The sequence below is a fragment of the Ylistrum balloti genome, unplaced genomic scaffold (genome assembly GCF_031769215.1).
Source record: "Ylistrum balloti isolate Yb309-2 unplaced genomic scaffold, AGI_CSIRO_Ybal_v1 Utg371514, whole genome shotgun sequence".
Lineage (NCBI taxonomy): Eukaryota > Metazoa > Mollusca > Bivalvia > Pectinida > Pectinidae > Ylistrum > Ylistrum balloti.
The window spans coordinates 6606-20415 of NW_026782782.1; the positions used below are offsets into that span (position 1 = coordinate 6606).

Sequence of the window (13810 nt, forward strand, 5' to 3'; positions counted from 1 at the left end):
GCAGACCTAAAACTTTTGCCTTTGTCTCTACTAACTCATCTTTTAACTCTGAATGCAGCACTACATCCCTGATAAATAATGTTATCGTTTGAAGTGTCGGATTCTCCAGGTCTCTATCTCCTAAGTTCAGTGCCTGTTTAACAGTTGTTTCATTGGTAGTAGTAGTGTCCAGAACCTTCTGAATCTGTTTTGTCTGTTCTTTAATTTCTTCTTCCTTAAATTTCCTTTTTCTTCTTTGAAGAAGAATTTTGACAAAGTTGAGAGTTGATTTTCGCCAGTCCGTGACCTTTTTCTTTGGACTTACATTTGCCATACATTTGAACAAGACGTCCTTATCAAGCAGAAACGCAAATGTTATTCCGAGACTATTTGCCATTTCTTTCAAAGTGTTGTACGATGTGGCACCGTCGGTACAGATAACTTGAACTCCGGCAATTCTTTTCTGCAAACCTTTGAGATTTTGATCGTCGAAGTTTTCAAGATATTCTGCCTCCAAGATTTGATCAAATACAGACCCAATTACGTACATGTCTGTAATGCTTTCGACAAACAATACATCTGTAGCGTACAACATTTCTTTCAGTTTGACTTCTACTTGATGAGTGTTTTCAACTTTTTCACTCAATTCAAAAACGGAGTGTTTCCAGTTGCGTTGTGCGTCTTTCTTCCTCCTGCAAACGTACATTCGAGACATTCCCCATCGGTTGATCATTGCTGTTTGATGTGGAACGAATATCAACACCTTCTTCTGACATTCTTTTTTCCGAATCACAAGGTCACGTAACTTCTGAACCATTGGAGGATGCATGCCTCGATCCGGTTCCTCCAACATAATTGTTTGAAATTTCTTGTGAGCAAACAATAATGAAAACTGCTTTGCTTCCATTATTCCTTCCGGTACCTTGAGGAGTCTGGTTCTGTTTCTTTTACCATCCTCAAGAATAATGTTTTTCGAATTTGGTGGATTCCGTTTAAATGTGTATTCAAAAGGATGAATAAGTGTATCAAATATCTCTTTTGACTTTACCTGGTCGACATCATCAGATTCCAATAGCTGTTGAAGTATCTCCGCCTTGCTTGACGCTGTGTCGTAATGTTCGTTTCCTATGCCAATATTTTGAGTATGGCTCCACTGTATCTGTCCAGGGGAACGTATCGGGAACGTGATGGCAACAGAATCATGTATTTTCTGTAGTAATTGATCACACTTTGAATTCTTATTTTCTGATCTTTCACTTTTAGTATCCTTAATTCGAATCATTTCATTATGAAAACTATCAAGTGTTTTCTTCTCGAAAAGCTCTTCCAATCCCTTTGGTATTTCGTCTGTGTCAAGACTTAAATCAAAGTGTTTCACATCTTCTGGTTCAAGGGAATGCCCTTTAGGGATGGTACAACAATCTAGATAACATCTTTTTGTGTTCGAAATGTACACTAGCCTGTACATCTCTTTTTTGTCCTCTGACAAATGTTTTACGTAGATATAGGAATATAGGCATTCTCCTGTTGGAAGTTCGTCTGATAGACTCTCTGTTATGTCAAATTTACATAGAACAAACGCAGGGAACTTTTCGTTTGTTACAGTCGATGTTGAAGAGCTTACCTTGTTTGGTAAACATCGCCTTATCAGTTCGAAAATGGAACTTTTCCCAGTGGCATTCGCCCCAACAAGGAAGTTAGGTCCGTTCCGAAATTTCATTAATTGGCGATGCCGAAAGCAAACGAAGTTCTCAAACACTGTTGCCCGAAGCATTGTATTTCTGAAAGTGTTAAAATAAAATTGTATTATAGAAATATGCGAAAGCTATTTTTCCAACATCAAGTTATTTTTATTGCATACTACATTTTCATAAAATCATGCAATAGCCAATGATCGATATATTCAGGATATTATGGAAATGATTCTGGAATGTGAAAAATATATTGATGTCGTGTCAATAACTATTTGCGTTCACAAAAAAGGTTAAAGTCAACATGATAATATGTACACGTATCAAGTATTGTGCCTTCGATTCATAGAGATGTCATACAAAGATGAATACAGGTTAGACTAACACTCCTTGGACATTATCTTAACCTTACTGAAGAATCATGAGAGATGATCAAATCATGAAAAATGAATTTGAAATTTCAACACACCTTTTTAGACATAACATAAATATAACATATGATATACGGTTTATGGACGTAGTTCCAGTAGTAAACTTTTTTATGATGATTTTTAAAGCGCAAAATCAGCATGTTGCCGCACAACATTTAAGATGCAGGCGCTTCAGAATATATGACAGGACATAATTCATTTTCTTTTTTTTCCTGAATAATTACACTAGTGTATACCTACATTGTTATCAATGAGCTATTTCTCTAAATTTCACTGGCAAAAAAAAATGTATTAATTCTTGAATATTTCCACATTTTAAAAAAATTATATTCCCTTCTTTCATTACAAGGTGAGGGATATCATACTTTGATATTATGAAAAACAACGTAAAAAAAATTTCTTTTGATTTAACGAGTTTTAAATAGCATAGCAGTAAAAAAACTGAAAATGTTCCAAATGATTTAAAACTGCTATGAGAGAGTTCCACAAGCGAAATGCCTGTAAGAAATCAGTTTGATGGCTATGATAATTCGTGCCAAAATTATATTGAAATTAACCCAAGATTTAAAACAGTTTTATTCATGTGAATTGTTTTGGCAACCATATTATACCAAACCGAATCACACGTCAACTATGCCATCAAAAAGAGTACTCCTCAAGCGAAATAGCTTCAAAAGTTCATAAAAATAGACCTTTTTAAATTTGTAAGTATATCATAAAATACAAAGTGTATTACAAAAGTTATTATATTGGAATTCCTTTTATATTAAAGCTTGTCTTACTTCCGGTCAAATGTTAAAAGATCACCTCCTTAAGTTAATATCATTTCGAATTTTCGCCTTTTGGGGTATCTAAACTGTCGATCCGCATTGCAATTGTGATTCCTAATTTGGTATAATGAACATGTGGTTGTAAACTGGCGTTATAGATTTAGTACAACTTTGAAGTCATCGCAAGTCAAAGTCAATCATATAAAAATATGTTTAAATCAACTTGAAAACAAAAAGCATTAATGCATCATGCTAGTCCAAAAGCAATTATTTGTTGATACTCGCCAGTAATTGCCTGGCAGGTATGTTGTAAGAATTGTACATGTTCGGATATGATTACATTGATACAGAAAGATGTTTTACAAGTGAGTCTTTTTTCCCTCTTAAATTAATCCCTAATTTTTGACGGTATTGCTTTTATTCAAATATAGTGTGTTATGTTAGTCATGTTTATACGAGACTGTAAACAAAACTGTAACATTTAATTAATGAGTAAGACAGAGCCACGCGTTGTAACAATGTACATGGCATTAATAGGATTCCAGGTATCGGACGTCTTCTATACTGTACCAATACCAGGCCACTTACGGAGGTAGAATAACCAAGGTTCAATCAATTCTCTTGTTCAAACAATAAATGGCCACAATATCAAATGCTCTTAGAGCACATTGTTCAAAAGTGCGTCTGTGGTTTATAGCGACGTATTGAACGGAAATTCTTAAACATTTTTGGATTTTCACCCGCAGATCGATTGAGAAAAGATTGCATCACACAATTTTATGTTTCAGGTATCTTAAAACTTTAACTTCAACATTAGGGCCTTAAAAGACATTGGTCTAATGATTACTAAAGACTGTGATGTCTTGCATAAGAAGCTTCTCATCTAACCTTCTAGTAAATAAGTCGACGTATTAATTATTTCCGTCATACTGATTATATTTTTGCCAGTATGAAGTGAATTACACTGTATCTTTTGTCCACCCTATATTTGTCAGTCAACCTTATTTTATAATCCGATGCTTTTTTTATTTGATATATCTCCTGTTTTATGTATTTCTTCATTATTGGGAGAATATAGAAGCTAATGAATGAAAGTGCTACATTTCTGGAGAATAAACATGATGACCTTAACCATTATTCTCGGAGAAATTGTTTGGAGGTTTATCTAACCTGATTGGAAACACCAACGATTTGGTATTGTCCGCATGATTTTTTTTTATATATATAACAACCTTGAAATAATTTTAACTTAAGCGACGTAATTCCACTAGGTATCCCAGTGATAGTATCTTACGGCTCGGGGTATTTGGTGTAAGATACCAGATTTTGACTACCTTGATAAAAAAAATATGCCTTATGTATCTTAACTCATGAATGTTAATGCATGATTAGCACTTAAACACTATTATCGAATATGTTTGTTAATCTAAACATGGTGGATGTATCATTGAAATTATACCTATGGCACAACCTCATCTTTGTATTAACCTGTACAAAGTGCATGTATCATTAAATTGGTACAAATGATACCGTCTCAGTTGTGTGTTAACCTGTACATGATACATGTACTATTAACTTGGTACGAATGATAACTCCCCATCTTTGTGTACCATTAAAATGGCAGCACTGGTGGTGTCTCGTCTGTGTGCAAATCTGAATATGTACCTTTAAAATGGAACCAATGATAAAACCTAGTCATATTAGGAATATATTTTTAGCTGTTGATTATCCAAATGGTTGAGATTACCTGCTATCTTGAATAAGCAAGGAAAACTTTTAGGAGCATATGCATTAAAAAAAAACTTAAGTGAGCATTAATTAAATCAAACATCTAGACGCATGTAAGGACTCAAAACGAGCATATTACCTTTAGAGTCTCTTCAGCCCATATTTGCCCAGTGTTGGTTGATACATGGTTTTCAAATATCACAAAGTTGATTAAATATCCAGGTATGTTATAATCACTTCTTTACATGTGTATGAGGATTTTCTTATATTTCGCATGGTGATAAATGGAGCTACTACTTTACATATCTAATCAAGCGGAAAATAAATGTCATGTGATCTTATTGTATATGGAATCAGTCGATTTCTTGGTATTGGACGTCCACCAACTTACCGATGCCAAATATATATCTAATATATATTTTTGTCTGTTATTTAATATAAAAGAAATACCTACACAGAAGTATTACACTTCAACAAAGTTAAGCATTGGAAATCTGAATCTTGATATATCCACCAAGTCAATACCTGTTTACTGAAAGCTTATGTTATTAGATTATAAAAATGTTATTATTTATACACATATCATAATGTGCTCTATTCAATACATGTACCTAAGTACGGGTTCAACTGATTAGGTAATGGCGACAAGCCAAAATCTGCACAATATGTGTGTATATCAAAGTAACGGTGGCCTTTGCGTTACAACACTGTATTGTAATGATCCGGTGGATCATACAAAGCAGGTAGTTTGGCTGACTTATAACCATCTATCATTGAAAGACTGTTTATTGATGAAACAACCACTCACCATGTGGTCAAAATGTGTCAAAGGGGATGTTCTTCCGCCGCAATATTGCTGACAAAATAAAAATGGCTAATATGTATTCACTCACATTCAAGGAAAAAGAGACATTTCTATGTGAATTAGATTAGTACTCTTCATGACTGAAGTGTATATTTCACTACCCGTCGATTAATATAACAAGTGTTTATGGTCCCAATATGATGGCCGATGTTGTTGATTCGTTTGAGTGTAACGTATGTTTTATTCAATTGTGCCACAATTTTCTCTCAGAGAAATTTTAATTGCTCGACGCGTAATCGATTGGTTGGAACTACTCATTTTGTCTGCCTCCCTACCGTTAACACGAGAGGGCTTCTGAGGATATGATTGCAATAAAGTTTGTATCAACCAAGACACTGGAAATCATAAGTAGCATACGGATTAGTGGAAAGTTGCTCATGTTGTCTAGAAGAGTCTGTCCTGGTTGGTATATATGATGGATGTGGTCAATAAATTTCTTGTAATTTAAAGTCAAGACGCCATCAATATATCTCTAAATATTAAACGACTTTATAAATAATCTGTTGGCAGATGCTACCACCAAATCCGACGAAGAAGTTGTCAACCAGAAACTTATTCAATTTCTTACCTTTGATACTGCGCTCATACTTGCTCCCGTGTCCAATTCCTTGTAGGCTTCTGAAATGCATTCAACATTTGGAGCAAGTCATGGCCAAATTAAGAGATATTGGTTACATGGTTATGACAACGGATGCGGCAAAGTATGATCAATCGGCGCAGATTTCAAATATTAAAACTCTTAAAGGTATCTACCTGTACTGTTGTAGCTTTGTGTAACAGCACTTTTCACTTGTACAACGTCAGTGCCAAGTAATTTTTCGATATTTTGATTAATTTCTGATAGCATTAAACAATGGCACGGCTGACGGACATTCAGAGGGGTCAGGCCATTGCGATAGTTATGCAAGGTCAAAGGCAAATACAGGTTGCCTGACAATTCGGTGTCAATATTTGCACTATGGAACGTCTTGTTAAACGTCTAAAGGAAACTGGGTGGATTGCTGACAGAGCAAGGTCTGGGCTTTCGCGCGTGACGTCCCATTGTGGGGACAGGTTTATTCGCTCCGCGCATTTGCGCAATCGGCTCCTTATTGCCACTGAATCTGCCCTTCATACCACAGGTACATACTCATAACCGTCCTATTCATGCAAAAAAAGTAAGGAATCGATTTCGGGAAGTTAGTCTGCGGGCACGTCTCCTATTTGTAGATCCGCTCCTTACCGGTGCTCGTCGCCAGCGTTGTATGGCTTTGGTGGCGGTACATGCCCCCAGAATATGCCCGTTGAAGCAATGGGCCTTGCTTACTGATGAGTCCCAGTTTACCCTATTTCGGGCAGACGGTTGATGTCGTGTATACTGACGTCGTGGAGAACATTTTGCAGACTGATGCGTAGTAGAGACGGGTATGTTTTGGGGTGGAACGGTTATGTGTGGTGGGAAATCTCGCATTGAGTTAAATCACCACTGGTTGTGTTAGCGGATAATTTACCTGCCGTTACGTATAGAGATGAAATCCTCCGACCCCATGTTGTCCCATTATTGCAGCAAAAACAACCTCACATTCCAGCAGGATACTGCTCAACCAAAGCAGCGAGGATCTGTCATACAGCCCCGACCTATCCCCTGTTGTGCATTTGTGGGACCAACTGTTAGACATATTCGGCCACGTAAGCCTCCCTCTCCTACTCTTGACAAATTTGAAGAATGGGCCAACAACCCCATGATGAGGATAAACTCATTCATAAACCCCATGCCTAGGATAATCATGACTGTGGAGAGAGCGAATGGGGGACATACCAGGTAATAGCCAGCTTCCACAATAGATCCATTTCAATTTCAGATGACAGTGTTATTTTTCAATTCCTTCAAGTACCCCTAAATTACTAACCAGTTACAAATAATTGATTTAGCAGTTTTTTTTCCTGTATGGATTAATCTCTATTCTTCGTCATCTTCAAAGTTTACACTGCGTTTCCCTTGAGAATATTTATACCTCATGTCTATGCGTCAAACCTTTGTAATAACAAATCATGGTTTCATATCAGATGTTTATTTATTATTATTTTTTTTTAATATTTTAATAATTTAGGTAATAAGGAGATTTAACCACTTTTATACATGCTCACTAATACCATTATACGAAAAAAAACATGAAAAAAGTCTTTGCTAAACTGTAGTATTTGGTATTGAACATGTATTAGCTTTACATACCTTACCGACACACAGCGTTTAATAATTTTGTTTCTGAACGATCCAAATAAAAAGTTATTGTCATTTTCTGTTTGCCGTGCTTCAGTGAGTGATCGAGCCTTTGTTATGACGTACTCATTTTGTATGTATACATTGTGTGTTGTGATATTGCTAAGCATGATAGTACATGTGTAATATTATCGCATGTGAAAGAAACCCTTTGGTGTACGTTCTATTGGTTCTTAAAATCGGGTATATCAACATGAAGTCTACATGCAGTGTCTATATCATCTCTGTCTGTCAAAACAGATAATGCACAAATTTAAAAGCAACTTAACTATAGAAACTTTCAAGGCTAGCGTACGTATTAATTTCACTGTTTGTATTGTGTCGGCACACCTGTAAGTATCATTACATAACTGGCGTCACAAATTACTCATAATCATGGTTCCTTAAGTTCTGACTACATTTAAAACTGTTCACATGTGTACGTAAACGTAGATGAGATCATTAATTATTATCATTTGAAATTCTTTCCTTTGTCATTTCTCTACATAACTATATACATGCAGCAAGTCAAAGATCTTAAAACCATAACCTTACTTAGATAAAAGAAAAGTACCATCAGCGTACAGGGACTTTACTGGATTGCAACATCTTACCTTCTATACCGCAGTCACACTTGCTACCGATTCCTTGTAGAGTTCTGCTTTAAAAGCATTCAACGTTTGGAACAAGTCATGACCAAATTCAAAACACGTGATACCCTATTAGTGACTGGCTATGTGGTCACGACAACGGCTGCGACAAAATATAATTAATCGCCGCCGATTTCTAATCGCCATAAATGTATTTTAGCTATTTTTCCCTTTTGTTACGGTATCTTTATTCGTCCAATAAATCACAGCCAAGGACAAAATTTGTGATTAACCAATAATGTACTTCATGTCTATGCGTCAATTGATTATTGACTTGAATAAGTTTCTGATGGACTGTCAATATCATATATAAAATCTTTTAAATACTTTTAAATAAGTTTGGTAATTAGGTATTTTAACCACATATATGCACGCACTACAATGCCGTAATATATAAAATATACAAAAACCTGAAGAATTGGTATTGAACATATATTAGCTATGTCCTATAAGGCAACATGACCGCTAAGTGTTCTATCTACTGTCATCGTAAAGTAGTTAGCATGGAACCAGCGTTCTTGAGTCCCGGTATCATTGCCGATGTTGTTTATTCGTTTGTGAGAAACGTTAAGGTATATATCTTTGTATTCAATTTTCCGACAATTTTCTTTCAAAGTAGTTCAAATTGCTCGCCGCGTAAGCAATCGGTCGGTACTAATCAGTTTGATGCTAAATCACTTTGTCTGCCCCACCACCGGGAACAAAAGATAACTTTTGAGGATCTGATTTCAATAAAGTTTGTATCATCCAAGACAAATCATCATAATTATCATACAGCTTGGTTGAAAGCTGTACATGTTGGTTTCGTTGTGGGTAAAGATAAGCGTCTGATCTAGAAGAGTCCATCCTGGTTACTATATACGACGGACGCAGTCAATAAATTTCTTATTTAAAGTCAAGACGTCATCAATATATCTGAAAGTGGCATTAAACGACTTTGCAAGGTCTTTGTGACCTGTTTTGCTAAGCTCTTCAATAAATGAAGCCTAGTATGAAAACAAAATTAAGTCAGCCAACAGAGGGGTGAAAATTGTTCTCCATAGATATACTAATAGTTTGTTGGAAAATCTTACCATCAAACATGATGAAAATATTGACAACCAGAAACCAGAAACTCGATCATTTTTTATGATTTTCCCTCCGTATATTTCTTCTTTGATTTGCACACACGGGGATATCATTTTCCTGGTCAATTAAGCGCAAAAACGCAGAATTCATGCCATGTCAATGACAGAGGCTATCGCTGGAAAATCTTATTGGTTGTCCATGTATGTAAGTTTTCAATTTGTTGGTATGGTCATGTGGCACTGGATTCATACTGCACTGTTGTTGATAAGGATATTGTAAGAAAAAAATTAAATGTACAACAATCAAATTCCATACCTACAACTTCATTGAACCAATAAGGACTGCGTGTCACATTTCTCGACATTTAACAATCGATAGCTTTATTCCTTCACGCAGTCAAGTAGTTGCTTGTTATTATCAATTCATATTCCTTTTACAAATAATAATGAACAAGTCAAACTTTTGTGCAATCTACGTTACATTCAAACTTTTGTTTTTTAAATGCCATTCAGATGTTGTTGCTGTTACATCCTTCATTATCTATGTCCTTGATTTCATGTGTGTCGTTGTCTAGCTCTTAGTTAACTTGTTCCCAGTTTGCTTTCTTCCAGATGTACAATTCCCTGGGTTTTTTTAAAATTTCTATCGATATCAGCTATAAATATGGCAGGGTATAGTGTATAACAGTGTATAAAGATGGTAATGAACTTACAGGATTTTTCAGGCGTGGCATACCCTTATCTACATAAAGGTGGGTGGAAAATAACGTAACTAGATTGCGATAAGATTAAAGTGAAAGTCAAATAGACTCATTCTTCTGATATGTTATTTATATCCTACAAGAGTGTTTCCAGAATCCTCTACCTTATTACATGCAGTTTCTCTAATAATGACATGGTGTTAAGAGAAGTGATCCTTTGAAGATATTCGATATCAACATCAAGGTAATTGATAAAAATCCAACATTCAATGAAGTAATCTTATAACCTGGAAGTTTGCTTGTTGGTTTTGTCGCCGTCTAGTACAGCCAGGGTCTTCCGAAGCGAGGTCTTCTTACAGAAGTAGATGACTATCTCACTACACAACAAACGGTAGATCCGTAGGTCCGTTTATCCCTGTTTATCCCAAGTTTTAAGTTAACCACAGAGAGACATATAGTCTTAAGGATTCTCACGACAAAGACTATAAATTAATCGCGGTAGTCAGTCAAAACCTTTCTGACTTGCACAAGGTTTTTGGCTAAAATACAACTTATTTAGATTCAGTCCAAGTAGTTGCTTCACGGTTATATATCAAAAAAAAAATTCTATCATCTGCTAATAGGAACATGCATGATTTAACCAGATTAAGTAGACCATAGACGAACTTTACGAACGGGGTCCGAGATCGTCTTGGATTAATATTCCAGACATCACAGTTGACCATTCTGAATGTTCTTCACTTATTGACACTTGCTGTTGTCTGTGTGTAAGGAAACTGTTTATCTATAATAGCAGATGGTCTGAAAATTGATTAGATATTTATCTTGCTTTTTAAAGCAATCTGTTTGTTCTCTGTCCCCAATGACTTGGAATGGATCATATTTCATGGTTTTTTTTTTTAATTTACCATCAAATTTAAAAAAAAAAAAAAAAAAACATAAAAAAAAGAACACAAACAAACAAACGAACAGCAAAAAAGAAAAAAAGAAAACACAAAATGTGTAATTAAATTCTTTTACAATCTAACTCAAATCTATTATTTGCCAAGCTTTCATTTTTCCATCATTACGAGAAAAATATAATTTTGGTTCAGTGTTGAACATACATTTACAGTGTTTAACTCACTTTCTAAATCTAAATTGTGCATGAAAAATGTATTCCTTAATATGCCTTAAATATCAATAAAGCTTATTATCATCATGAATTTTATGTTACTGTGAAAAAATATAACAAAATAAAAACGGAATCCCTTGTACTTAAAATAAACATTTTCTCATATTCTAAAAATAGAATTTAGTAGGTAAGCATTTACATGACCAAGACACAAGGTTCCCCAAGACGCCATTTTGTCCGATAACCACAAGGCTGTAGCATGGTGTTTGCAAAGTTGCATTGACTTGTGATCAAGCAATATGAGTTCAGGACTGTCCTGGAAAACTGGACGGGATGGTCGCAGGAATTTCGGAGGTACGTTTATGACGCTTAACAACGCTTTAATTTGAGTAGGCGTGAATGGTGTTTCAAGCACTTACTGCGACTTCAGACCAGCATCTGCCAGCTGGCAAGATTCGTCGCAAGTTATAAGTTTAAACATGTCATTAGCAGAGGAACATGGGCATGTATGTACCTCTATACTTGTGACAGGTTATGGCTATTGTAAAATTAGGCTTGGCCTATCATCTGATCAAACAACTACGGAGTTAATCAATATTGCTGAACTCTACTGTGTAGTTCTAACAACGGACATCATGCTTGTCTATGGATCATGACCTGTCATAGTTCTAAGGGTTCTGACTATCCTCTGCGATTGTTTTTTTGTGGTCTATAACCAAGGCAAAATAAAACTCAAGATAGATAGTCAGAACCCTTCTGACTAATCATGTTCTCTCTACTCAGAAATTAAACTCCTCTGAGCCCAAACCGAAAATTTCTGCCTCTAAAATGAAAATTTAATGTCAATATTCACATTTATTATGCAGTAACTGATAGTTATCTTTTTGCTGACTATGTTCATTTTAGACAATGGGTATATTGATGAAAGTGGCAGAAACAACACTTGTAGTTGGCTATTTTTAAGCCATTCTAGTGTGTTTTCTTCCCTCTTAGAAATTCGTCGCCATTACCAGTTCCACTAAAAACAGCTTGACGCCACTCTGAATAGCCCAAGTGAAGAGTATCGCGCTATTTTCGGTATTGATGGACAGTGCCAGCGTAGTAATAGTAAACTAAAAGGTCTGAAAAAGTGAATACGGCAAAATGAACTTGATTTGTTTTTAAATGAACCCTAGATTTCTGTGTAGGCTGGTGGAATAATTGTTTAATTCACTGCATCCATGCTAGATGTGTTTTTACCACTTTCATGGAAGTGCCCATTCTGTCTCTGAAATGTGCAGTCAGTAAAATATCCATAACAGCATAATAAATGTGAATATCAATTTAAAATCAGCATTTTAGTGACGGACATTATATGTCTACCCAAAGCCCAGCACAGTGATTTACAGGTAAGTCATAAGGGACATTGTGAAAATAAAAAATAATTAGATAAAATGGCAAGATTTGGTTGAGATATTAAATATATTTGAAACAAAAACTATGACTTTACTGTCTATACTACCTACAATGGTTTCTATGGTTATTGATAAACCGAATCACTTGTCAATCTTACCATTGTTTACAATGAAATACTTGTATTGTGTCAGGAAAATACAGCTGTCAGAAGGGCATTCTAAATTAGAATTTTTATTCACACAGATCACCCGTGAGTGATTTTATATACAGTACCTACCCCATTCATTGCATTACATCATACATGATGTTTTACCAAAAGTCTATGGTTTTAACAATATGTTTGATTTTTTTTCCAAATGTAATTCATAATGCTACATAATGTGTCAGTCAATGTTTGTGAATATCTGAATGTATTTACTGTCACAAACTTGGCAAAATCAGCTGGATAGTTATTAAGATTCAGTTTGAATGTTACTTTCAGTTTTATGAATGTTTTTCTTATCATTGCATTTTTTAACTTTACACTCTTGCTCACCATAATTATTGTATTGAATGAACATTTTAGACCATGACGACCGTTGGGTAGATCATGACAACAACAATGACCAAGGTGGACGAGGAGGGGGAAAGTACAACAACAGAGGCAAGACTCGAGGGAATCGTGGATTTGGTGGCTTTTACACTCCGACTCGTGGCAGTCGTAGTAGCTACCGCAACAAGTACACCTCAAACAGTCGATCATACAACAATAGGGGTTCGAGTAAGTATTGAATGACAATTATAGTGTTAAGAATAAGTAGAAAGTTTGTCCAGGCTCTTTCTGCTACACTATTAATCACTGGAAAATTCATACTTTGGGTATGAGTTCAGTAAGGTAGTGTGTCAGATGGAGATTTTAATTTGATAGATAGAAATACATTCCTGGACTCCAAATTTAAATATCTGTTTCCCAAATTCACAGCCATTATTGTTAAAATGTGTGTAAGAAAATAATTTGGTTGACTTAACAGTGCATAATTATGTCTTAATTATTCTCAATTAATTTTTTATATTTATATTGGATACAATTAGATTCTCCTAAACATAGAATAGTTGTTTTTTTGTGATGTATTGTACATTGTGTCATTATATGTACATGTTGCATTGTAACATACTACATGTCTGAGTCAGGCAATTTCCT

General features: G+C 35.2%; 1 protein-coding gene across 1 annotated transcript in view; it reads left to right on the top strand.

The window, feature by feature from the left end:
- The first annotated feature begins 11486 nt into the window (after window positions 1–11486).
- The window catches only part of LOC132562807 (nuclear RNA export factor 1-like), a 32162-nt gene continuing 29838 nt past the window's right edge, over window positions 11487–13810 (top strand). The window contains exons 1-2 of the mRNA XM_060227578.1: window positions 11487–11589; window positions 13196–13390. Of these exons, the coding sequence (XP_060083561.1) occupies window positions 11535–11589; window positions 13196–13390 (250 nt within the window). The 5' untranslated portion in view covers window positions 11487–11534. The remainder of the gene's footprint in view (window positions 11590–13195; window positions 13391–13810) is intronic.